This window comes from Ipomoea nil, unplaced genomic scaffold, assembly GCF_001879475.1.
Source record: "Ipomoea nil cultivar Tokyo-kokei standard unplaced genomic scaffold, Asagao_1.1 scaffold1834, whole genome shotgun sequence".
In the NCBI taxonomy this organism is placed as follows: domain Eukaryota; kingdom Viridiplantae; phylum Streptophyta; class Magnoliopsida; order Solanales; family Convolvulaceae; genus Ipomoea; species Ipomoea nil.
Genome location: NW_017618262.1, coordinates 4,351,939 through 4,379,114, shown reverse-complemented (window position 1 = coordinate 4,379,114; position 27,176 = coordinate 4,351,939). Strand labels below are relative to the sequence as shown.

The 27,176-nt window shown below is 35.2% G+C and overlaps 4 protein-coding genes across 5 annotated transcripts; 1 reads left to right on the top strand and 3 right to left on the bottom strand.

Annotated features, from left to right (window-relative positions):
• Window positions 1-2,489: 2,489 nt before the first annotated feature.
• On the bottom strand, window positions 2,490-3,232 carry LOC109192926. The gene has a single exon (XM_019343639.1). The coding sequence runs from the start codon at window positions 3,004-3,006 to the stop codon at window positions 2,545-2,547; it is 462 nt and encodes a 153-aa protein (XP_019199184.1). The 5' UTR covers window positions 3,007-3,232; the 3' UTR covers window positions 2,490-2,544.
• A 6,257-nt stretch (window positions 3,233-9,489) lies between these two features.
• LOC109193165 (histone H4) lies at window positions 9,490-14,968 on the bottom strand. Of its 2 annotated transcripts, none has more exons than XM_019344010.1 (2): window positions 14,872-14,968; window positions 9,490-10,033 (listed from the first exon to the last, which is right to left on the bottom strand). In XM_019344010.1, the coding sequence occupies exon 2, from the start codon at window positions 10,004-10,006 to the stop codon at window positions 9,695-9,697; it is 312 nt and encodes a 103-aa protein (XP_019199555.1). In that variant the 5' UTR covers window positions 10,007-10,033; window positions 14,872-14,968; the 3' UTR covers window positions 9,490-9,694. The 2 variants fall into 2 exon arrangements, with proteins under 2 accessions (XP_019199555.1, XP_019199556.1); XM_019344011.1 differs by lacking the exon at window positions 14,872-14,968 and adding an exon at window positions 10,257-10,353.
• On the bottom strand, window positions 14,094-14,650 carry LOC109193166 (histone H4). Its single transcript, XM_019344013.1, has one exon. It carries the CDS (start codon window positions 14,625-14,627, stop codon window positions 14,316-14,318), a length of 312 nt encoding a protein of 103 aa, XP_019199558.1. The 5' UTR covers window positions 14,628-14,650; the 3' UTR covers window positions 14,094-14,315.
• Window positions 14,969-18,096: 3,128 nt separating the features above from the next.
• LOC109192874 lies at window positions 18,097-20,355 on the top strand. Its single transcript, XM_019343583.1, has 3 exons — window positions 18,097-18,402; window positions 18,585-19,475; window positions 19,618-20,355. The coding sequence occupies exons 1-3, from the start codon at window positions 18,097-18,099 to the stop codon at window positions 20,353-20,355; spliced, it is 1,935 nt and encodes a 644-aa protein (XP_019199128.1).
• Window positions 20,356-27,176: the final 6,821 nt, after the last annotated feature.

Sequence of the window (27,176 nt, the reverse complement as noted above, 5' to 3'; positions counted from 1 at the left end):
AAGATATATACAAAATTACTTTGTTGACAATTGAAGGATAAAAAGTAACAATGGTATAATTAAGAGACAAAAGGAGTCATTTTCTCTAATATAAATATTTCTAATTGAACTCTCAATATACTTTTACTAAACGTTGACACCCTCGATTCTTTATAAGTGTACAATAATATATATATGATAGATTTTTGTGATTCATTATAATTATATGTACTAGGTGAGAATAATTTTATATATTTACAAAAATTATATAGTCAAACATTAATCACGTACAATGCCAATCACACAGTCATTATATCGTGGACGGCGGTTAAAACGGCACCGTTTCTTTAAGTAAAGAAACGACGCACCGTTACTGTTAATAGAGCGCGCATTTTTTTTTTGTGTATTAATTATCAACTGAAACTACAGTGTATCTAAACCGACACTGCATCACGTATTATTTTATATATTATCAAATGAAATGCAGTTATATCAAAATGAATTGTAGTTGTGGTGAAATGAAACTGCAATGTATATAAAATGAAACTGAATAACATTTCACATATTTCAGTGTATATTGTTCAATGAAGCTGTAATTATATCAAATGATCATGTAGTTGTGTTTTAATGAAACTATAGTGTATATAAAATAAAATTAAATAACATTTTCACATATTTGAGTGTATAAATATCGAATGAAACTGTAGTTATATCGAAATGAAACTGTAGTTGTGTCGAAATGAAACTGTAGTTGTATATACAAAATAAAACTGAATAACAGAGTTACTTTTTACAGAACGGCGCGAAACAAGTGTCGTTTCTTTTCATTAAACAAAACGACGTCGTTTTGAAACTCGGTGCATAATCGATTATGTATCACGGTGCACGATATAATTTGCCGCCAATCACATGAGGTAGGTGTTACACATTATATTGTGAGGTAGCCAGGCCAGGTTGTATTAGTTCACTTATTAAGCATGATGGCGTGGGCAAATAGTTTGGCCACTGCAATCAAGTGCGTAAATAATTGTGCTCTTAGCCAATGTAGGACAACAATTATTCTTCTCTGCATCATTATCCAACGCACTTGTGCCAAAAAGGAAATAGGTAACAAAACACTTCTACCATGACTTTTCTTCGTATCAATTTATAATTGTATGAGCAGCTCAGTTGCTCAGAGGGGTAAAATATAAGAACAATAATCTGAGAACAAATCCATATCTTTGGAGTTGGGGATTCAACTTTTTAAGAACAATATAAGATCATTAAATTATATATTCCAAACACTGATTTTGGAAAAACTTTATAATTAAGACGATATATCATATTATATAATCAAGATTTATATAATATTATTGTTGGGAATTAATATATATTTTGTGGACATGGACCTGTATGATGATTTAATTTGTTGCGTGGAAGTATTAATGATATATCCTGACATGTTGCATGCAGTGGCACAACATTATGAATTGGAAGGTGAAAAACAGAAAAGATAAGATCATATCAGAATAAAATGAACACAGCCACACAGTGGCGATGTACACAAGAAAACTTACATTGTAAGCTACATAACATTATATTAATTAACCTTTTTTCTTTTCATAATTTGAACTTAGCTTTATGATCATCGTTTCTCTGATCTGTCCGTCCCTTTTCTACATCTTTTTCTTTCGGCCTAGCTACTTCTTCCCTTCCATCATACTCTCCACTAAGAACTCCGCCCCCGAATACACAACTCAATTGAATAACTAATTCAGAGTAAGCTAGATTAACAGTTTGTTTTGTTATTAGTCACAATGTATCACTCTAAACCAATCTTGGTGTTTGTTTGGCCTAAATTCAACTTATTGAATAATGTTTCTGAGAAATATTAATATTGGTAATTGATCGTTACGTTCTCGAATATTTATTTTCTTAGTATTTAATTAAGTTTTGCTCAACTTTGGATTAAGAAGAGAACAATAAACTTTAAAAGGACAATAAAATTCTGCATTGTTCAATTTACCTTTCCTATATAGTTTGTGGGTTATTATACATGAGCGAAATTTAGTGCACACCTTCACTGGGTGCAGATCTTTTTCGTCACCTTAAAAAAAAAAAAAGGACAAAAATAGTCTAGAGATGCCAATTCTTCTTTTGCTTTCCTTTTTTGTCTTTTACATAGAAGCCGAGCATGCACTATAAGAATGTTAGTGTTTTTGGAAACTAAAATGCCTTGGAGCTATTGATTCTCTATACTTCCTCATAAATTCATAATGTACCCAACAGAATATGTAAGTATTAAGAACAAAAATAAAAATAAAAAAAAATCAATCCCAAAATCTCTTATATATACCTATTATTTAAAAATAACATTTGATCAACGTAAGCATACATTATCGTACATATATTATCCATAATATAATGTTCATATATGTTCTAAAATAATTGAAAAGAAGCACTTTGATGGACGCAGGATTCAGGTGATCTAAACCAAAAGGATTAAATAAAATCAAGAAAAGGGAAAATGGGCAACCTTAATTAATTACTCCGTAATTAATATTACAAGAAAATTAGAAGTGGTCAACCAACCACATCAACTTTGGTAGTGCAAGATAGCAACCTCCGGAAGATGGAAACCACAACGGCCGACGACACTTCCTTTACCTTTCCCAACCCCACGCATTTCTTTCTCCGGCGACGCCCGCCGTCGTCGCTGCCACTTTCACGGCCGCGAGACTTCCTCCTCCTCCTTGTCCGCTTCTCCCCAACCCCCTCTCTGCCTCTCCCGTAGCACTTCACCGTCTCCTCCTTCTTATTCTCTTCCCGGGAGAAAGTGTAGCTTCTGAGGTATAGTTGCCTGCATGAAATGCTATCCACCACCCTAGGGTGGGGGACGCCGCCGTCGCCGGCGGCGCGCATGTTAGAGCTCATTGAGCGGATGAACTCGGCGTCGGATTCCGGCCACTTGTAGAGGTTTACGTAGGTGGCTCTGACGGGGACTCGGGCATCTTTCACACAATTTGATATGCAAACAGATGTCATGTTTCTTATTCCTTTTTCCCAGATTTCAGTGAGGAAATTAAAACAGAATAGTATGTATTGTATATAAGAATGAAAACGAAAGAATTGAAGGAACAAACTTAGGGTTGAAGAAAAGTTTGTCCGTATGATGATGGGGTTGCGAGGGTGTGTGGAGACGGGAGAGAAGCTAAGGGATCAGAGGGGGAGGGTATGTTTGGGGTCTTGAAGGAGTCAATACTATGCTTTTATGCATTTGGATTTGGTGGCGATTGCGGATATATATATGTTAATAATACCCAATATATTTTTGGATTATACTGATTTTACTTAATTTAGTTCTAATTATACTCAATTTAGTATTTGACTTTGATAGTTTTACACAATTTACTCATTTGTTAAAAATTATGTTAGTAGACGGTTAGAAATAAAGTCCTAATGGTAATTTCTCATTAATGTTGCTTCCCTGCTACTTCTCTATTGCTTCTCTAAGGGCTGTGCACCCAAATGACCAAATCCAACTAAAAAAAATCTATAAGCAAATATTTATTTATTTAGGGTTGAAATTGATTTAGAGATCAGATGAATATCTCCATTTCTAAATGAAGCTTAATAAGGGGAAGAAGATCATAAGGAATCATCCCAAATGGGATGAAGGATGAGAAATTGCCATTAATATCCTATTTCTAACAGTCAACTAACAGGGCGTTTGGTTGGAGGGATTTTAAATTCTCTTCCCACTTAATTCCCACCTAATTCCAAAGACCATTAAATTCCGTAGTTTGGTTGGAGGGAATTGCAATTCCGGAATTGCAATTCCCCCATTTTCATGGAATTAAAATCCCATGTCCCCCCTAGTATTTTAATTCCTGGGAAAAAAAGATAGTGATGAGTCAAAATTACTCCTTCATTTTTTAACCTAAAATTAATGTCTAACAACAATAATGGACATTTTTGACTTTATACTACTTATTCCCTTTCAATTCCCAGTAATTTTATTCCTGTCAACCAAACACTGGAATTTAAATTCCCACTTTATTCCCAGTAATTCAACTCCCATGGAATTACAATTCCTTTCCCACATAATTCCCTCCCTCCAACCAAACGCCCAAAAGAATTTGTAACAAAAGACTAAATTGTGTAAAATCATCAAAATCGATGACTAAATTAAGCATAAAAAGTAATTTAGAACTAAATTGAGTAAAATCACTATAATCGATGAGTATATTAGATATTTACCCATATCATATATATGATGCTCCCAAGATTGTAATGATTTGGCATCCAAGGTTTAGGCCACATAGTTTCTTCAAGTGTAAGGACTTCTCAAAACATAATTTCTAGATATGTCTAATTTTTATAATCATAATTAAAGATGTTTTATGGCCAGTGTTGCAAAAATTTCTTATAGGCACCGATTAATCGGCGTCTAGACTGTGGCGATTTTTCTCTTAGACTCCCGCCTAGAGGATCGGTCGCCTAGGTACCTGCCTAACGCTTAACTCGGCCGAGTTAACTCGTCCATTTCAGTCAAGTTAGCCGAGTTAACCTGACCGACTCGTCCTTGCTAATTTTTTTTTCATTTATATGACATATATATTTATATTTATTTATTTATATAATTATATATATAGACCGTGGCGATTTTTCCCTTAGGCTCCCGCCTAGATGACCGATCGCCTAGGCGCCCGCCTAGCGCCTAACTCGGTCGAGTTAATTCGTCCATTTCGGTCGAGTTAGCCGAGTTAACCTAGCCGACTCGGCCTTGCTAATTTTTTTTCATTTATATGACATATATATTTATCTTTATTTATTTATATAAATATATATATATATATATATATATATATATATATATATATATATATATATGTGTGTGTGTGTGTGTGTGTGTGTGTGTGTGTGTGTGTGTGCGCGCGCGCGCGCGCCTAGACGCTAGGCATTACTCTACTGCCTGATTAGCGCCTACTGCCTAGCGCCTATTGCAACCATGCTTGTGGCTCAACTCTTAAGTCATTATATTTTGGGCCAATGGTCCACACTTATCAGGAAGCCTAGCCAATCGTTATGCCATGGAACCGTGTTCACCATTCATGGTGAACACGGTTCCAACGGTGTTAGTACACCGTTATCTCTTTTTTTTTTTTTTTTCTTTTTCTTAATTAATTGCGTGACTTTTCTTCTTCATTTTCACATTTCGCGGTTTCACTTTAATTTGAGGTGAGCAATGATTTCGGACATTCATAAATTATGAATTCATGCCTGCACATTCACTTTGGAACCATGCCTACACATTCCCGTCCGAAATCACGGACATTCATAAATTATGAATCCATGCCTGAACATTCACTTTGGAACCATGCCTACACATTCACTTTGGAACCATGAGATTATGAATTTTCTGTTATAAGATTATGAATTTTCAGTTATGAGATTATGAATTTTCTGTTATGAAATTATGAATTTTCTGTTATGAGATTATGAATCTACATTACATTCATAATCTCATTCTCATAACAGAAAATTCATAATCTCATAACAGAAAATTCATAATTTGATCCAACGGCGCCGTTAACTCCACATCCGCGATTTTTTTTTTTTTTTTGTGTAAAAACGACGTCGTTTGGACTTGTGTTCACCATTCACGGTGAACACATTTCCAGGGCATAATTTGCGAAGCCTAGCCCGACCAAACTACGAGTATTACTTTTGGGTCAAGACCAAAAACCTAAGAAGGCCGAGGGGAACTTAATTATGCTGTAGAACCGTGTCTACCTTACAAGGTGGACACGGTTTCAAAATTGTCATAATTGTGAATATAGAGTTCAAAAATTATGAACATATAATTCTATAATTGTGAATATAAAGTTCAATAATCGTGAATATGAAGTTCAAAAATTATGAACATAAAATTTTATAATTATGAACATATTTTGTAATTTTGAATATAAAGTTCAATAATTATGAATATATAAAATTCAAAAATTATAAATATAGAATTTTATAATTATAAATATAAAATTCAATAATTCTAAACATATAACCATGTCTATGTCGCAAAGTATATATACACGGTTTCACAACATAACAATTGGTTTTATATCTACCGAAACTATAAATTTATTAAACTAAATGGCTAAAAAGGCTATCTGTTATAAATATATTCAATGGACAAACATTATTTAAAGCTCCATGCAATATTTATGCAAATTATTGGTGGGGAAATGCAATATTTATGCAAATTATTTCGGCACACTGCATATCCTTATTCTCCTTACATCTAATACATGGTTTTCAAACAAACATTTCCCAAATCTGTGTTTCTATTCTTATGAATGCAGTCAAATCTATTACATAACCACTATAGCGTATCCATCTAAACCTCCATCTACTGTCTCCAATATTTAAAGCCCATGAGAGAGACGCGATGGATACGCTGACTGCGTGAAGACTGGTTCATGACATTAGGGGGATATATGATCAAAATTGAAATAGAATGCCGAGAAATTTCGTGAAATAAAATGATCTTCAAAACTTAAACCCACGTACCAATTAGATTGAACTTGAAGTTCAGAAAGAAATCTGCCAAATAAATCTATTTCATAAAAAGAGTGACTAGGTCCCATACACATTCCCCAAAATTGGACCATATATATCTATCGATACTCCTTGACGTCAGAAGTGAATCCACAAACAAATAGACTAGTAAAGTTTTTTTTGTCACCCTTGAAAACTCTTAGAGCTCTTGAAATATTAAAAAGTTATATCTTTAAGACGATCGTCCAAACAACGAGAAAAACCCAGTAAAATTATAGGTGCACCAAATATTCATAATACTGGGTTGCGGAACAACCAGATATAAATATCCTGGAAATGGCTATAATCTGGCTAATTTTGAAAATCTTTTATATATATATGGGAGAAATTATTGAAAAAATGTTATAAGTTGTCGACAACACAATTGCCTTCAAAATTGCTCATATTATACGAGAATTTGGATCCAGAGCCAGGTGCCAGAAGCCCCTAGATTGATTAACGTATAAAGAGAGCAATTGAAGGCATAGCTCGACTCGCTAAAATGGATATATTATGAAGCGAGTTTGTAGCTTACGGGTTCATGCAGAGACCCTTTTCAAATATACTCTCCCACGGTAAATGGCATTAAGTTCCGCTATATAATACAATTGACAAAATAATAAATTTAGATATGCAGTTAAATTTATCTTGAAAAAAATCCCTAATGGATTTATAACTCCCGAAATGAGAATTTATTTAAATATTATTATGTGCCATTGTTTACTCTTTAAAGAGTTGCGAATGGGGTTATTATCCTCATATAGAAGGAATAATATGTACTATTATGTGCTCAATAAAGTGTTGATAATGGACTTATTTATTATCTCAGTCAATATTTATGGTGTAAACATCAATGAAATATATAAAGAGCTTGATGATGTTAAGTTATGAGATGAGATAAATCAAGGTACAAATATTCGTATTGATGTTTTTTGGCATGAAATCATCATACTTTCTACAGATAAAAACATATATAGTTTTTCATGATATAAAATACCTTGATCCACATGAAAGCTAGAAGAGTGATAAAATATTTGTTCAGAAAGTTTGCTCTAGTGACAAGTTAGCAAATGTATACCTACAAAATATCCATAAGATTGATATGTGTAGGTAAAGAAAAATTATTATATTTAGGGGGACCAACAAAATATAAACTATAAATATTTTCATTGGTTCAGATGATAATGAGAGAATATGATAAATTCTAATGACAATCCTGAAGATTGTACTATATCCCCTCTCTACACTCTATTGGAAAAATGACTTTACTTTAAGCTATTTAGAACTTCATTGTTATTTCCAGGGGGAGACGAAAAGTACATTCACTCAAGTCAATCTTGTAGATTGGGTCTTAAAAAGACTAATAATTGCACTTTTTGCAGCATATATATTCACTCGAGTCAATCCTGTAGAATGGGTCTTAAAAGGACTAATAGTTATACTTTTTGCAGCATATACATACCATGTACTCTTTTCCTCACTAGATTTTTCACAATGGGTTTTCTAGTGTGGTTTTTAACGAGGTATGAGTATGATATATTAAAGGGGGGAGTTGTATATAAATACTTAAAGAGACAAACCCCAAAATTCTGAAGATTATGCTTGAAAGTTTATGGTTGTACTTTTTTTCCCTTAATTAAGTTTTTCTCACGAGGTTTTCTTAAGTTAAGGTTTTTAACGAGACAATCAGTATAATATATGAATTTACAAATATCATTTACTCTTTTCTTCAACTAAATTTTTCCCACGTAATTTTTCTAGTGAAGTTTTTAACGAGGCAGGGTTATAATAAGACAATGTCCAAGGATAAGTGTTTTAAATAATATTAAGTGTGGACATTATAATTAGAATATGTAACGGTCAACATTATTGTTGTCATTATTATTAGTCTATTATATATATATATATATATATATATATATATATATATATATATATATATATATATATATATATATATATATATGAAAATTGTCACTTTATCTCTATACTAGCATTTTGTACGCGCAATGCGCGAAAACTTATGCCCAATATTAAAATATTTGTAAGTAACAAAATTTAAAAAATTAGTTAAAATTATGTTTTGCAATTTCTTAAAGTGATGATACTTTTGAATTATCATATATTTTAATAATATAGTGATCAAAACAAAAAAAAAAAAAATTATATTTTTATATAATAATAATTTACAAGTAATACTAAGCTAACACTCACATATATGATATATTGATATGGATACACAAATAATATACATACATTATATATCTATATCTATATATATATATATATATATATATATATATATATATATATTATACACATATATAATTTAACATTCATATAAATATTTAATTAAAATATAATTTATAATTAAATTAATTGTTATATGATAATTTTAATAAAATGATAATTAAAAATAGAAAAAAGATATGATAGATGTAAGTGTATAGTAAGATTGGTAGATATATTAAAAATTAACGGTGTTAAAACAATATAAGGGTGATATTTTGTCCAATGTAAATGAATGTACAACAATTAAAGTAAAATGTATATATATTTATTAACATATAAAAAAGGGACAAAAATCAAGGACATAACTTGTATTAACACTTATTATGTTTTTAGATATTTCCTTCTCTCTTTCTCCTTTTCCAATATTATCAATTTTGCAAAGTTCATCCGTTAGAAGCTAAAAGCCATCAAACATAATCTCACACAACACTATCAAATGTTCTCTAGTGGTAAGTTGTTAAAAACATGCAATTAAATTATTGAGTTTGTTTTCATAAGATATTATTGACTTAATCACCATTTGATTCTGAATTATTTTCAAATTATCAATGTATTCTTTAATTTTCAATTTCAACCAATTTGATACTCAAATTATTTAAAATTATACCAATTAAATCTTTTCAGGAGCAAAAATAGTGATTTCCACAACAAATTTCCCATTACTGAAACAAAACATAAAGCGTTCAACACCAACACTAAAGTGACTAAACTACAACCAACCTAAGAACACAATACCCAACAATGAGTATTTACAAAAAAGTGAGTAAGAAAAGAGCCCAGCCATTGTTGACAGTTCTAATTTTCTTGACAGCAAGACTCATAACAAAAAACCAGTACAAACGATTCACCCACCGAATCCGTACAGAGTCCTCCCCTGCCTTTTCAAGGCATACACCACATCCATGGCAGTAACCGTCTTGCGGCGGGCGTGCTCCGTGTAGGTAACGGCATCCCTAATCACATTCTCCAGAAAGATCTTCAACACGCCGCGAGTCTCCTCGTATATGAGACCGCTGATACGCTTCACGCCGCCTCTACGGGCCAGCCTACGGATGGCCGGCTTGGTTATACCCTGGATGTTATCGCGGAGGACCTTCCTGTGACGCTTGGCTCCTCCCTTTCCCAATCCCTTGCCTCCTTTTCCCCGACCCGACATTCTGAACAGACACCCAACTACAAATTCCTGTAACAATTTCAACCAGATTCCAATAAAAATCAAAGCAAAACATAGCTCATTCACGAAATTGAATCGATTGCTCCCTGATTATCATATATATCACTAAATTAAGAGAAACCCTAGGGTTCAAAAACATCTAACTGCAAATCACTATCTAAATAAATGCAGATAAGCAAATATCTATCGATATATACGTAGAAGAGAAAGAAAGAGGGAGAGATATACAAACCTAAAACTGAGAAGTGTATAAAAGTTGTTGCAGAATGGCCTGAAGCTCAAATTGGAACGACAATGAAGAGTGTATTCGGGTAGGGGTAGAGGTAGAGGGGCAGTATTTATAGGAGGACGTAGTGGGCTGTCGGTTATGTGCTCGATCTGGGTAGTGGTAAATGGGAAGATCGCTGCCGATGATCGGACGGTCGACAAGAGCCTAAGGGATTTTACGAGGATAGTAGGTACGTGGCGATTTTTGGGTTTTGGGCTCCAAATTTGAAACGCATTCGATTTTGACTTCTATTGTAAACGAAATTTTGTAAAATTGGGCGGGACGATTAACGCCTAAATAGTAAAGACGTTTGATTGCAAATTCGCAATGGAGTGTTTGGCGGTAAATTTTTTAATTTTTTTTAAGTTCCACTAAATATATAGATGGTCTTTGGAATCCATCATCTTATAATAAAATAAGGGTTAATTTCACCAAAGATCTCTTGTCTTTGGTGACAATTTCAAATTTAGTCTCAAACTATCGTTTTTGTCATTTAACATCTCAAACTATTATTTTTTGGACACTTTTAATCATTCTCATGATTTTTTTTTTTTTGTCTATTCATATTTTTCATTTGTTAATTTTCTAAATTAAAAGTCCTAAAAATAAAATTGTAGTAAAGATTTATAACTTCTATTGAACGAATTGACTCAAAGAAAAGGTGATTGATGTCATCCAATCTCTAGAGTTTCACACAACTCTTATCAATTGTGTGGTAATCTACATATATAGCGGATAGCTATATCGTAATTATATGCAACTTAAGAAGTTAAAGCAGAGGGATGGGCAACTCCGTTCAATAGAAGAGGTTGCGGTTGTTCGGTCCACGATTCTAAATTGATAGTTCATACTTTATAAATAGCATGAATCATAAATTGAACCATTAATATGCGATTTATTAACAATTACATATATAGAGGATAACTATATCGTAATTATATGTAACTTAAGAAGTTAAAGCAGAGGGATGGGCAATTCCATTCAATAGTAGAGGTGGCGGTTGTTCGGTTCATTATTCTAAATTGATAATTCATGCTTTATAAATAGCATGAATCATAACTTGAACCATTAATATGCGATTTATTAACAATTCATGATTTGACGGCTCCGGTTCATGAACCTCTAGTTAACTTTTTTTTTTTTTTTAATTTCAAATTTTGCACAATGTAATTAATTCAAGTTTGCATCATACTTAATAATGAGTCTATAAGACTATTAGTAGTATAAAGTACTACATCTAACATATATTTACATCTTAAGGGGGCGTTTGGTTCACGGAATCTTGGATTACCTTAGGTAATAGGATTACCTCTAGGAAGGTAATGTGAGATGTTGGGAATGTAAGATTACCTTGTGTGTTTGGTTTGGATAGGGTAATATAATATTACCTTGTTTGGTTTAAGGTTATATTTTAGGTTATATGGATCAATTTACAATAATGTCCTCAATTATATATATATATATATATAATGTGTGTGTATTTATTTATAGGAATAAGGGTCAAAATAACCACTGAACGTAACCTGAAAGTGCAATTGGACCACCGAACCAAAAAAAAGTGCAATTACACCCTTCAACAAGCTAAATGTGTTCAATTTCACCTCACAGCCGGTACTCACCCCTCTTTTCCGGTAAACCTGCTTAGCTGGAGGGTTACGTGGCATTTTCTTTCCTATTTTATTTTCTATGTGTGCAATTAGGTTGAGTTGGCATTTTTTTTTTCCTATTTTCTTTTCATTCCTTTCTTCTTTCTTCTTTCGTATTTTATTTCTGGCCTGCTAGTTCAGCCGCTGATTAGAGTCCTCAGCGATCGATGCATCAGCAAGTTCGACAGCCGCTGCCCCTTCATCCTTGGCGGCACCGTCTCCATCATGATCGCCGTGCTTGTCATCGGTTTCTCCGCTAGTATTGGCTGGCTGCTCAGCCGATCGCGGCCAGGTTAAGGTAGGCGTCATCGCCGCCTTCATTGTAGGGTTTTGGCTCCTTGATATTGCAAATAATATGACTCAGGGACCTGCAGAGCTCTTCTCGCCGATATCTCGCCATTTCTGAAGATCAAAGCAAGTTTTCTCAAAATCAATTCGAAGAAGTCGACAGAGAATCCCTAATTCGCCATTTCTGAAGATCTAAGCAAGTTTTCTCAAAATCAAATCGGAAAAGACGACGGAGAAGCACAAAAAGAAGGACCACGCACGGAACTTGAACGGAGAGAATCGAAAAGCCAAAAAACCGTACCTTGGAACTCCATTTCCACGAACAGGGCTGCAACAATGGCTAAGCAGGTGGAAACATCGTCAACAAAATATAATAGGAAAAAAATAGAAAAAAAAAAAACAAAATGAAGGCGGCGATGGCGTGACTGCGTGAGGAAGAAAGAGCTCTGCAGTGAGCCAGTGAAAAGTCAGGCAAAGGAAGAAAGAAGAAAGGAAAGAAAATAAAATAAGAAAAAGAAATGCCAACTCAACCTAATTGCATGCATAGGAAAAAAAATAGGAAAGAAAATGCCACGTAACCCTCCAGCTAAGCAGGTTTACCGGAAAAGATGGATGAGTACCGGCTGTGAGGTGAAATTGAACATATTTAGCTTGTTGAAGGATGTAATTGCACTTTTTTTTCGTTCGATGGCCCAATTGCACTTTCAGGTTACGTTCAGTGGCTAATTTGACCCTTATTCCTTATTTATATGTATGAATGTATATCAATGCTTAAATATTAAAAAAAAAAAACTAAATATATAAATATACACATGTATATTTGATTATATAAACATATATTAATTTCATTATTATTATTATTATTATTATTATTATTATTATTATTATATAAGGATTAGTTAACAAGGGCAAATTTTCAAAAAAAAAAAAAGTTAACAAGGGCAAAGTTGGAATAATTCAAGGTAATCTAAGATTACCTAAAAAAATGGGGGTAATCACATTACCTTGAAACATTACCGCCACATCAGCTTTCAGGTAATATAACATTACCAGATAATCTTATAACTTGAACTAAACAAGGTAATATAACATTACCAGACTCAGATTACCTAGGTAATCTAAGATGACCTGAACCAAACGCCCCCTAAGAGTAATATTATTATAATTGTGTGTGTGTATATATATATATATATATATATATATATATATATATATATATATATATATATATATATATATAACCAAGTTCCAATATGGTCAGAGCTTAATGTGTGGTCAGTGTAGCCGCACCAATAGGTATGTAAAAATGCACCAATAGTGTTAGGAAATACATCACAATGAACTGAACTAGTGCACCACACACTCAAAAGAATGCAACATACCTCTCCACATCTAATGGTGCATTTATGCGTACCTAATGGTACATTAGAACATTTCATACGAACAGCACGTTAAGGCCTAACCGCATTTAAGCTGAAATCTATATATATATTCACAAAAACATATAAACCTTATCCTTAACCATAGTTATCAAAATTAAACCTTAACCATAACCTTTTTATATGTCAAATAGTGAAATAGCGTACGATTCAACTTTGATCCTCCGATTGAATTAAACCACAACCACCTCTGTTCAATGGGTATGGAACAAGGATATTGTAAACTTGTGATTTAATTTGACTTGAAAACGTGACGAAATAGATTAGGAAAGATTGTAGAATCCATGTGGAGCATGTTTACAAGTAAGCAAATGTGAAGTCAAACTTGATCCTTAGCCTAGCCATCCAAACCAAATTATTTGAAAAGAGTAACATTCTTGCAAGAAGAAATTGAAAACTCATATATATAGTAAGACTAATCTGTCTGCATATAAATTCAACAACAAAATTCCCATTCCAGAAACAAAACATGAAGCATTCAACATCACCAGTAAAGTGAACAAACTACTACCTACCTAAGAAGACAATACCCAACACTGAAGAGTATTTACAAAAAAGTCAGAAAGCAGAGAGCCATTGTTGACAGTTCTAATTTTCTTGACAGCAAGACTCATAACAAAAACCAGTACAAACGGTTCAGCCCAAAACGCTCAACCGCCGAACCCGTAAAGAGTCCGACCCTGCCTTTTCAGCGCATACACCACATCCATGGCAGTAACCGTCTTGCGGCGGGCGTGCTCGGTGTAGGTAACGGCATCCCTAATCACATTCTCCAGAAAGATCTTCAAAACGCCGCGAGTCTCCTCGTATATGAGGCCGCTGATACGCTTCACGCCGCCTCTACGGGCCAGCCTACGAATGGCCGGCTTAGTTATACCCTGGATGTTATCGCGGAGGACCTTCCTGTGACGCTTCGCTCCTCCCTTTCCCAATCCCTTGCCTCCTTTTCCCCGACCCGACATTCTGAACCGACACTCTACAAATTCCTGTAACAATTTCAACCAAATTTCAATAAACTCAAAGGAAAACACAGTACATTCACAATACTGAATCCATTGTTCTCTGATTGTCATATATATCACTAAATTAACAGAAACCCTAGGGTTCAAAAATATCTAACCGCAAATCAATATAAATAAATGGAGATAAGAAAATACACATCGATGCATACATTCGAGATATAGAAAGAGAAAGAGATTTACAAACCTAAATCTGAGAAATGTATAGAAGACGAAGAATGACCTCGAGCTCACAATGCAACGACAATGGAGAGTGTATTCGGGTAAGGGGTGAAGGGGCAGTATTTATACGATGACGTAGTGGAAAGTCGGTTATGTGCTCGATCTGGATAGTGGTAAATGGGAAGTTCAGTGCCGATGATTGAAAATATCGGACGGTTGATAAGAGCCTAAGGGATTTATGAGGATAGATGACGTGGCGATTTTTTGCGTTTTGGGCTCCAAATTTGAAATGCAATCGTTTTTAAAACTTTTAGTTGTAAACCAGAAATTTTTTAGATTCAATTAGATGGGCCGGGTCTTTCATATTGGCCTCAGCTGTCAGGGCTTTAACTTGTCCAAAATCGTTTAAACCGGCCCAAATCCTTTAGTTTCAATCGGTATGCTGTGTAACCGTGTGCACCATGCGAACGACGCTGCTTTACTATGGTGGAGTAACGGTGCTGTTAATGGCACTGTTTAACTACACCAATCAAAAATTCTAGATATATAGTTCACTAATTCTTAATTTATATTTCATAAATTCTGAATATATAGTTCATTCATTCTGAATACACAGATACAACTGTTGGTTTTAGGGTTTTTGGGCCCAAGGAGGTCCAACACAACCGTGGTTGGTGGATTCACCACAAAAAATAAAGCTACTAAAATATAAGAAGTATCACTCAATGATTTTTACGTGAAAATCGAAAGGTGAAAATCACGGGCCTTTTTGAGCGATGTCAAGCCTAAATTCACTATTATGTAAGATTGTGTTGTACAAGTTGTATGGTTATTTTGTATATAGAAATATTGTGTAAGGGAAGATATATACTTTGTATATAGAGAGGGAGTCTTCCTCTTGATCTTCTTGTTGGGAGAATGGTAGAGTCTTCTTGCTTAGATGAGTGGAGAGTGGTTGTGGAAGAAAGCCTTCTCTTCGGGAGAGTGATGGAGTATTCTGGAGGTGAGAGAATAGTATGTGGTCTTCTCTTGTTGTATTGTGGAATGGAGTCTTCTTAGGAGAGTGGTTGTGGAAGAGTGATATGTCTTTTTATGAGAGAAAGAATAGTAAATGGGGGAATAGTGCTTGGGAAAGTGAATATGTGGTCTTCTCCATGTGGATGAATGAGAGTGATGTGAGTAGATTACTCTCCATGTGAGGGTGAATGAGATGTCCCCTTTCTTCTTGTATTCTTCTCCTTTTTATAACTATCCAAGGTTAAGATTATAGCCGTTGAGGCCTTTAATAAGGGGTTAATATGATAGTAAATAGGTCATTAGTGGGTATTAAGTGGTAGTAATAATTAGGAGATTAACATGGGGTAATAATTTGGGTTTTATGGATAGTTTAATAGGATATTTATTTTGGGGGGTTATGGAGGGGTTTAGAGGTTGGACCGGGTTTAGGTGGTCTAACTGGGTTAGATGGGCCAGTCGGGGTTAGGCAGTCCAACAGGGCCCAATATTGGGTATCCATCAACAGTGAACTGTTATAAGGCAAAATAGAATACCAGTAACCTATGTGGATATATAGTTCACTAATTCTGGATTATATAATTCATTAATTCTGGATATATAGTTCATCAATTATGGATATATAGCACAACATAACGCCGTTAACAGCAATCGAAAATGATTATTTTTTTAAATCGAATGCGTCGTTTTTAATCAAAACGACGTTGTTTTTGCAATCATGTACACCATGCATTGTGCACACAGCTGCACAACATAATTTGCGCTTTAGTTTCATCCACCTGCCACCCATATGGCCATATTTGAACAAGCCAATCCTTATACCATGGATCGGGGTACACAGTGCACTGTGGACCCTAGTACATGTGTATGTGGAAACGTGTTCACCATGCGCATGGTGAACACAAGGGTAGACCCATAATTTCTATGCTGTAAATTCATAATTTTGTTTTTTATTTGTTCTAAACGACGCTTCTCTCTTCGCAACCGCATTATTTCGTCTTCGCAGTATAGATATTATGAATCTACAGTACATAAATTATGAATATACAGTATATAAATTATGAATCTACAACATAGAAATTATAAATCTACAGTATAGAAATTATGAATCTAGAAATTATGAATCTACAATATATATGTTATGAATCTACAGTATAAAAATTATAAGTCTACAGTTTAGAAATTATGGATCTATCCCGTGTTCACCACAATCATTATTGTGTAGACCATGGTCCATACAAATTATATAGACCATATTTTTATACTGTAAAATAATGTACATTCAATACAAAAATAATATACATTGTATTTAAGGGATGTACATTATTTTTGTATTGAGTGTATATTATATTATATAATGTACATACAGTACACAAATAATATACATTTAGTATATTAAAAATATACATTTTATTATGATCCACATAACACTATATGGACCATGTTTCACACAATGGTAAACACGGTTCCACAGCATAACTATTGTTAAAAAAACGAGTTGAACCAAATTGAGCCCAATATTCTACTATTCTAGTGTGGACTGGATTGGGCCACCCACAATAGTGAAGAGTCTATGTATACATGGGCCTTTTTTTATTTTTATTTTTTTGAAAACCGACATGGGCCTATTTTGTTTACAAGTGGCCGCCCACAATAGTGAAGAGTCTATGTAGACATGGGCCTTTATTATTATTATTATTATTATTATTATTATTATTATTATTATTATTATTATTTCCTTCATGACTTAATAATATTTTTTTTAATCATATAATTTAACTCGTCTCTTATTTTCTTGTTGAATATTCATCTCAGCTTGCTATACTTGTGATACACTGATACTATACAGTAGTTAGTATTATAAGTAAAGTTAGTGTTATACGTATTATAAGTCGAAATGTAAGACATGTTATTTGTGAATTGAAGTTTTGTGTTTATTTAATACTCTCCCATTTCTCAAGTTCGTTTACTGAGTTTTAATTCAAGTTATTTACAAGTCAATTTTTTAATCCGTTAGCATTTAATAGATTTTAATGAATTTTTTTTGGGCTCTTTTGTTAAACATGATGACCGGTTTGAGGGGGCGCCATGGCTAACGTTTCACCGTATTAGGGTGTCAATTTCGGTTGATAGGCCGCTTAGGAGGAGAATGAGGTTGATGAAGAGAGATGGGACTACAGCATGGGTAAATTTTAGATATGAACGGCTGCATAAGTTTTGCTATTTTTGTGGCTGTATGGGTCACTTGCATACGTTCTGCATACACGCTAGGGAGGCTGGAATTCCGGTCGAAAGGTACCTGTACGGTCCGGATTTGCGAGCTGGTGGATCCCGGAGCGCTCCTAGAGCGGTTGGGGATAGCTGGCTTGTTCCGGTAGGCGGGAAACCACGACCATTGGGAGTCAAGCCACGTGTGGTGGATGGGGGACAGGGAAGCGGGGGTGTCACACCCACAAGTATGTCTGAGGATGAGGTGGTGGTGGCTACGGCAAAGCGTCGTAGGCATGGAACGGAGGGGGGAGAGGATGGTGGAAACGATGAGGTACCAATTGCAACTGTTTCAAAAAACTTGTCCATGGCGGGAGCTGGTGTCCAGCCCCGCCCATCATCATGAGTACTCTGAGCTGGAACTGTCGTGGCTTGGGCAATCCACGCACAGTTCGACAGATTGTGGGCCTTGCGTCCAGTAAGAAGCCTGATTTTGTGTTTTTGATGGAGACCAAGGTACCACGGATACATGCAGAACGGATCCGGGTTATGCTTGGTTATGAAGGTTTGTTTTATGTTGATAACGATGGTTTGAGTGGTGGAATGGCGCTTTTATGGAAAAAGAATAATACGGTGAGGCTGTTAAGCTACTCACAGAGTCATATTGATGTGGAGGTAAGCTTGTTTAATAAGATATGGCGCATGACATGCATTTATGGTATCCCCGAATGTGGCAGGCGGGAGGAGACATGGGATTTACTTGGTACTCTCAAGACTAGATCCTTGTTGCCCTGGGTGGTGATAGGGGATTTTAATAATCTACTATACCAGCATGAGAAGAAGGGGGGAAATCCGTATCCTAATAATCTGTTAAGGGGTTTCGGAGATGCTGTGGATGACTGTGGTTTGGTGCAAATGCCAATGAGGGGCCACCAGTATACGTGGCAGAAGGGAAAGGGAACGCCGAATTGGATAGAGGAAAGATTGGACAAGGCATTAATAACGAATGATTGGGGTCTACTTAATGAGAATGCATGGCTGGAGAATATTCGAACCCGGGCCTCGGATCATTCGATCCTATTCCTCAGTATTAATGCGTTTTGCATGCCGAGGAGAAGGGGGCCGCAGAAGTTCAGATTTGAAATGGCTTGGCTATTAGATGAGGGGTGCAAAGAAGTAGTACAAACAGCCTGGCAAGAAGGGAGAACGGAGGGATTGCTGCATTGCCAGCAGTTGTGTGGAGAAAAGTTGATGCAGTGGGGTGGAGATCAGTTTCATAGATTCGGAAAACGAATTAACCACCTGCAACGGAGACAAGATGCCATACGGAATAGACAAGATATGGTAGCGTTAGCTGAGTACCAACAGATTGAGAATACCATGAGACGAATAGAGGCCCAGGAGGATGTGTTTTGGAGGCAGCGGGCCAAGCAGCACTGGCTACGTGGGGCTGATGCAAATACTAAATTTTATCACAGGTATGCCTCTGCACGTAGGAAAAAAAAAATTTATTTCTACTATTAAATGTGATGCTGGTAACTGGGTGGAGGGGGATGATATGCATACTGCTATACAGAATTACTTTGAAAATATTTTTGCCTCTAATGGATTGAGTTGTGATGATCCACTGTTTGTAGTCCTAACCCCACGAGTAACGTTAGAGCAAAATATGATGCTAGACCGCCCTTTTGAGACTAATGAGGTTAAAGAGGCTCTTTTTTCAATGTATCCGGATAAGGCACCGGGTCCGGATGGTTTAAACCCGGGTTTCTACCAGCAGTTTTGGGAGATAGTGGGAGGAGATGTATCTGGCTTTATAATGAATGCTTTGAATTCCTGTGTATTCCCTGAGGGATTGAATGATACTAACATTGTCTTGGTACCGAAAAAGGAGATGCCTGAGATAGTTGCAGATCTAAGGCCGATAGCATTGAGTAATGTCCTTTACAGAATTATGGCCAAGATGATAGCGAATAGAATGAAAACACTGATAGGAGGATTGATATCAGAATCCCAGAGTGCTTTTATCCCGGGAAGGCTAATCACTGACAACATCCTGGTGGCAGCAGAGGTGGGGCATTATCTGAATAGAAAGCAATGTGGTGTAGTGGGATGGAGTGCATTGAAGTTAGATATGTCGAAGGTCTATGATAGAATGGAGTGGAGCTTTCTAGAAAGGATGCTGACTGTTATGGGTTTTAGTGAGAAGTGGATAAAGCTCATTATGATGTGTGTAACGACTGTTAACTATACTGTAATGGTTAATGGTATAGCAGGGGGCATGTAAAACCAACCAGGGGACTCAGGCAGGGAGACCCGCTCTCTCCGTATTTATTTATTATTTGTGCAGAGGCTCTCTCGATGATATTACAGTATGAACAGTTGGCAGGTTCAATACATGGATGCAGAGTTGCAAGGGGGGCGCCGCCTGTATCACACCTATTTTTTGCGGATGATAGTCTCCTGTTTTTTAAAGCAAATATTCAGGAGGCAGGAGTAATAAGGCACTGCCTTGCAAGGTATGAAAAATTGTCAGGCCAGGTGGTGAATTATAATAAATCTAATATATGTTTTAGCAGAAGTACCCAGGAGGCTGACAGGGCACAGGTAGCGAATTGTCTGGGGGTGGTGCAAGCACCCAATTTTGGGAAATATTTGGGTCTACCATCTTTTGTAGGGAGAAATAAGAGAGCTGTTTTTTCGTATGTGGAGGAAAAAATCAGGCAACGAATTGCTTCGTGGAGTAAAAAGTTACTCTCTCAGGCTGGTAAGGAAGTATTATTGAAAAGTGTAGCGCAATCTATGCCTACCTTTTCGATGAGCGTTTTTTTGTTACCTGAGACAGTTTGTCAGTCAATTGAGCGAACTATGAATAAATATTGGTGGGGTAGTGGAAGAGAAAGGGGAATACATTGGAAGGCATGGGACATGTGCATACCAAAAAAGTATAGTGGTATGGGTTTTAAAGAGCTGAGGGCTTTTAACCTGGCAATGTTGGGTAAACAGGCATGGCGATTTTTAACAGACCCAGAAACACTCGTAGCTAAAATCTATAAGGCAAGGTATTACCCCACAACCAGTTTTACAGATGCAACTATTGGTAATTGCCCAAGTTACTGTTGGAGAAGTATAATGGCAGCCCATGCAATGGTAGTCTCAGGGTGCGAAGGAGGATTGGAAATGGACAGACAACTTTAATATGGGGGCACCCGTGGTTACGGGATAATCCTAGCCCATTGATTCAAACAGAAATGCCACAGCAATTGAGAGAGGCACGAGTTGCAGGACTAATTGATTTACAGACCCATACCTGGGATCCGCATATTTTGTCAGATTTATTTAATCCTGAGGATGTAGAGCGAATAAATATGATCCCTGTTAGTCCTGAGTATGAGGACTCATGGTATTGGATGAGTGACCCAAAGGGGATATATACAGTCAAAAATGCTTATAGGCATATAGTGGGTGATTATGAGAATAACCCAGCGAATTTTGATAAGTGGATTGCAATGTGGAAAATAAAAGTCCCCCCTAAATGGAAAACTTTCTTGTGGAGAGCCATATGTGACGTTTTGCCAACAACCCTTAACTTGATATTTAAAAGGGTGGAGGTGGACCCAACTTGCCCTATATGTGGTTTGGATCATGAAGATGTGTTGCATGCTTTAGTGCTCTGTGAATATTCTAGACTAGTTTGGAATATAACACAATTGCCTATTATTAATATTGTTGCAGACTCGTTTACATCATGGCTAAAAGGGGCTATGGCGGCCCTGACGGAGGAACAGACCCGGTTAATGACAGCAGTATTATATTATATTTGGAGAACCCGGAATTCAGCTGTCTGGAAGGGATCAATGATGCGGCCTACCCAATTGGTCAGAGCAGCCACCGTAGCACTGCAGGCGTACGGCGCTGCCCATGTCCGCCGAATCGAGCCGGCACTGGCGACGGACCACTTGAACGATCTAGGGGAGGGTGGTCTACGATGTTATGTGGACGCAGGTTTCCGGCACGACACGGGCGAGGCTACTTACGGCATGATTATTATAGCACCAGATGGCTCGTTTGTGGCAGCAAGGAATGGCAAGTTACCAATTTGTTTTTCACCACTTATGGCGGAGGCCCAGGCATACAAGGAGGCTTTGTCTTGGCTACTTGACCGGGACAACATATCAGTAAGTTTGCTCACGGATTGCATGGAATTGGCTGCGATAATCAGGCACCATCACACGCTGATCCATTCGTACGTTGGGGTCACGATTGACCAGTGCAGAACGTTTATGTCGTTGTTTAATCGTATTACTTTGGATTACATCTCTAGGCAGGTTAATTTACATGCGCATACTTTAGCTACGTTAGCATTTACTCAGGATCAAGCTATGTACTGGGATGCTATCCCACCTGACGCTATTTCGGCTTTGATTCATTAATACAATCGCAAGATTGACCTTCAAAAAAAAAAAAAAAAGATTTTAATGAAACAAATCACTATAAAAACCGGGTTAAAATTGAGTAACGAATATGAAAAGTAATGTTGGATTAATAGGGCCCAAGACCCTTTAAATGGAGCGTTATGCTATGAAAAGTAATGCACGGTGCACACGGCACACAGTTGCAACGACGTCGTTTTGACGTCCGACTTAAAGAAAAAAAATCAGTTTCGATTGCCGTTAACGGCATTATGTTGTGCATAATTTGAACTATACATTCAGAATTACATAACTACACATCTATAACTTCATAACTATACATTCAGAATGTGAAATTGTTTCATAACTTCAAGCAATGACTCCACGAGTTAGAATACTCCTAAACTCGTCTCTCAATTGTCAATTTTTCTGAGACCACATCTCACAACCTTTAGGTTTACTTACGAGAGTAGGGAACGTTGAAGGTCAAGACTACTTGTACGTATTGATGGAAATTGGTAGCGTCATGAGAGTGGGACAACCCTCATATTCCGATTCGGTCGAACATTGCATCACGAGAGTGACGTGTTAGTACACTGGATTGTTGTTGGCAGTCTTCGAACCTGAAAAAAGTTTCAGAACCCTCAATCTTTTGTTCTGACAGCATTAGACCAATATATACCCATTCCAATCCTTGTTTTTAATTTCTTGTCTTTATTTCTTTACTTTTATCTCGTTGCTTACCCCCCCACCATCCATCTATTTATATGGTTAGCTTCCATCAAATACTTCATCCTTGTGCCTAGTTCTTTATTTGGCTATTCAAACCCCAATCCCTGAGGACGATCTAAAACTTTTTTTTTTTTGTTCCGCAATCCACTATATTGCAGTGCGATCATTAGTTTATGGTCTGGCTTGGGTTAGGATTGCATTATCTATTTAGATATTTTATTTGTGATTATTGCATAGTGGGTAGAATTTCCTAACGACCTAGGGTTCTTTGAGATCGATTTGAAGGATTTTTGATAAAGTCTTGTTAATGTTTGATTGGCCACATTAATTATCATGTTTTTTAAAGGATTATTGACAACAATGAGACTTGGGTCAAGATTCTGAATCACTCCTTGCATAATCCCTATTTCCCACTAAAAATTATGAAAAATATGAGAATTTTGATGCTTTGTGTGCTTGAAGAACTTGATGTTGATACATCACGAGATTGAAACAATTTATAGTCCTAATTATTGTATAGATGATCACGAGAGTGACTTTTAGACTAGAACTCCTACATGCATCCCCTCAATTTATCGGTTATGTGATCTTCCCTATCCTATAGGTTTGTTGCATCTAGTTGATTGTGCTCTCTAACTTGAGTACGTCATATTTCTTTTATTTTTTGAATATCTCTTGTTTATATGTGTTTGTTCTATCTTATTTACGGTTACTTAGTTTTTTGTTAATTTCTTAAGACTAGTGACTAATTAATTGTACGTTATTACATATATTATGTGCCTAACCCCAATTCCTTAGCTTGAATACGAGATTATACACCCACACACTCCCTATCATATATATATATATATATATATATATATATATATATATATATATATATTTGCTACATCTAACCCCAATTTCTTAACTTGAATACGACATTATACATTCGTACACTCCCTATCATATATTTGCTACATCAATTATGTCCCAATAACATTGCCCATTCCATTTGCAAACATGGGCATCAAGCAAGGAGAAGGGTGTTCGTAACAAATAGTCAAATAGAGACCAAAACCCCAAGGAAGGGACACATCACACATGTCCCCTTACCAAATGAGCAAGTCACCAAGAAATAGTGAGAATAAGGAGGTATATAGTGACCAAAGGTTATACCTGCCCAAATTGTCTCCCTCTACTTTTATTGGTTGGGGGAAGAATACAAAAGTTTCCCTCCATACAAATAGTGACTTTGCTTTAGCTTGTAAATTTAAGTAAACAATCCATGTCGAGAATAGTAAAATTTTGTAAAACTTGTGTTCGTAATTGTTAACATTCCTCAAACTTTCACGCTACTAAAATAATACAACTAATAAAGTAATGTTTATTCTATTTAGTTTCATTACTTCTCAACTATTGTTATTATTGCGTTAAAGACTCAATCATTGCCCTCCTCAACATGCACCCAATAGGCTCAATAAATTCAATAATGATAATATTCAGTACTATAGATATAGTAGAATATATATATATATATATATATATATATATATATATATATATATATGATCCGAGATAAAAACTAAAACACTAATCTGATCTATCAACTTTGTGAGATCAATGGTTGAGAGTTGAAAAATAAAGAGAAAATAGATGTGATCAGTATGAAATTGATTTTATATTATTATTTTTTTACTAATATCCTCAATTATTAATGAATTTTGATAGACGACTGTTATCAGTTACCCTATTATGTATACTAGTATTTGTCTCGTGCGATGCACGGAAAATATGTTATAAAAATATACACTATATGAGGTTTATTCATATATAAAATTTTTGTTATTTAATAATTATTATGTGTGAATTCCTATGATAAAATTATGAACATAAATATATTTACAATTAAAATAATATTTAAGGTGGGTGATTACTACAAATCTTAAACTATATTAAAAATTTAGTACATAATATTTAATATTATAAATTTAAGAACTTTTTTTTTTTTTTTGAATGCATAAATTTAAGAATTTAGTAAACTACAATAGTAATTGAATTACAATTTTAGAGTCACCACAGATCAAAATTTTTAGACCTTTGAGATTTCTAACTCTAGATGTAGCAACATACAATTGACCTTTAAAGACCAAAATCACAATCTTAGTTAGAACAGTGATTTTTTTCTTCCAAATACTATCGAATTAAGTGTGTAATCAATAAAAGATGAGAACTAATAATTCGAGAATATAATCTTAATGTTACTAAGCCTACTTCACGTCAATTAAGTTGGAGAGTGTTGTTGGATAGTATCCGATGAATCCACGAATAACGCATCTTTGTCTCCGTAGTCCTCAATATGCACATCAACAATCTTAAATATTAAGCCACATAGCTATGCTATATATTAATTTCAAACTTATGGACTTTGGGGTTGCATGCATGCTTCTTAAAGCCATATGGCTAGGGGTGTTCAATCGGTTAACCGTTCGGTTAACCGAACCGTTTTAACCGAACCGAATTAACCGAAGTTTTTTTTCCTTTAGCCGTTAACCGAACCGAAGTTTGCTCTACCGAATTCATCGAACCGAATTTTTTTTCGGTTAATCGGTCGGTTAACTGATTAACCAAACTTTTTAACGTTAACATTTAAAATTCTAAAAATAATTCCTAAAATAATAAATCCAATTAAAATAAAATACATATCATAATAAATTTATAACGAAATATAAAAAACATGAATTATAAACTCCAAACATCCATAACTTCAAATTAGTATTTATATTTATATTATTATTTGTATATATATCAAAAACTCCTTTCGAACCGAATTAACCGTTAACCGAAATTTTAAAATTCCTTTAACCATTAACCGAACCGAAAAAGTTCGGTTCGGAAACGGTTAACCGAACTTTGTCGGTTCCGTCGATTAACCGAAAATTATCCGAAGTTTGCACACCCCTACATATGGCTTTAAGATGTGAAAATTAAATGTTGCATTTAATTTTCACATCTTAAAACCCATTTAATTTTCACATCTTAAAACCCATTTAATTTTCACAAGACTTTCACATCTTAAAGTCATATGATCTTGTGAAAATTAAATACAACATTCAATTTTCACAAGAATATATAGCATATATAGCTTTATTATATATAGGATGAAAATCACAGCACATATAAATAGTAAACGAAATAAGTATTGTTGATGATTCAGAGTTCAGACGCCCTTGTCCCCAAAATGGGTCGTTTTCCCAATTTATGACTCGTGACCAGTTTACCCCCACACGTAGCAGTGTATATCATCATTCAGAAACCCTGTCGATTCCTATTGGTTGTCTACGCCACTGGATTTTAATATGACATCATCACACTCTGCATTCATATGCTTTTACCATATTAACTCCCCTGACGTACGGCGTCTTATGTGACACCCAACGCCATAATGGCATCTAACAAAATTATATCAACCAAAATACTTTGATATTTAGGCTCCATTTACAAAGTATGGAAACCACTTCTGAAAAATATTTTCAAAAAAATGAATTATATTTTCAAAAATATTTTTTTTCGATGTTTAGCTACACAACAAAAAATTGTATTTGTGCGTTTAGTTCATTTTTTATAAAATGAGCAGGAAAATTACCAGAATTATATACTTCAATATAATCCTTCTGAAATAGTACTCATTAAGCCTTTGTGGATAATATATATATATATATATATATATATATATATATATATATATATATATATATATATATATATATATATATATATATATATATATATTGATACGAGTATATCCACAGTAGAAGAAGGTGAAAATCAAGAATTGGGAGAAAGAAAAGAAACATCCCATGCTACTAGGCCAAGGAGAAAACGAAGGAAACCGGCATGGATGGCTGATTACATTTGTTAGACTAAGTTTATTCGTAATAGGATACATTAGTTTAGTCCTAATACATTATTATATCATATTAAT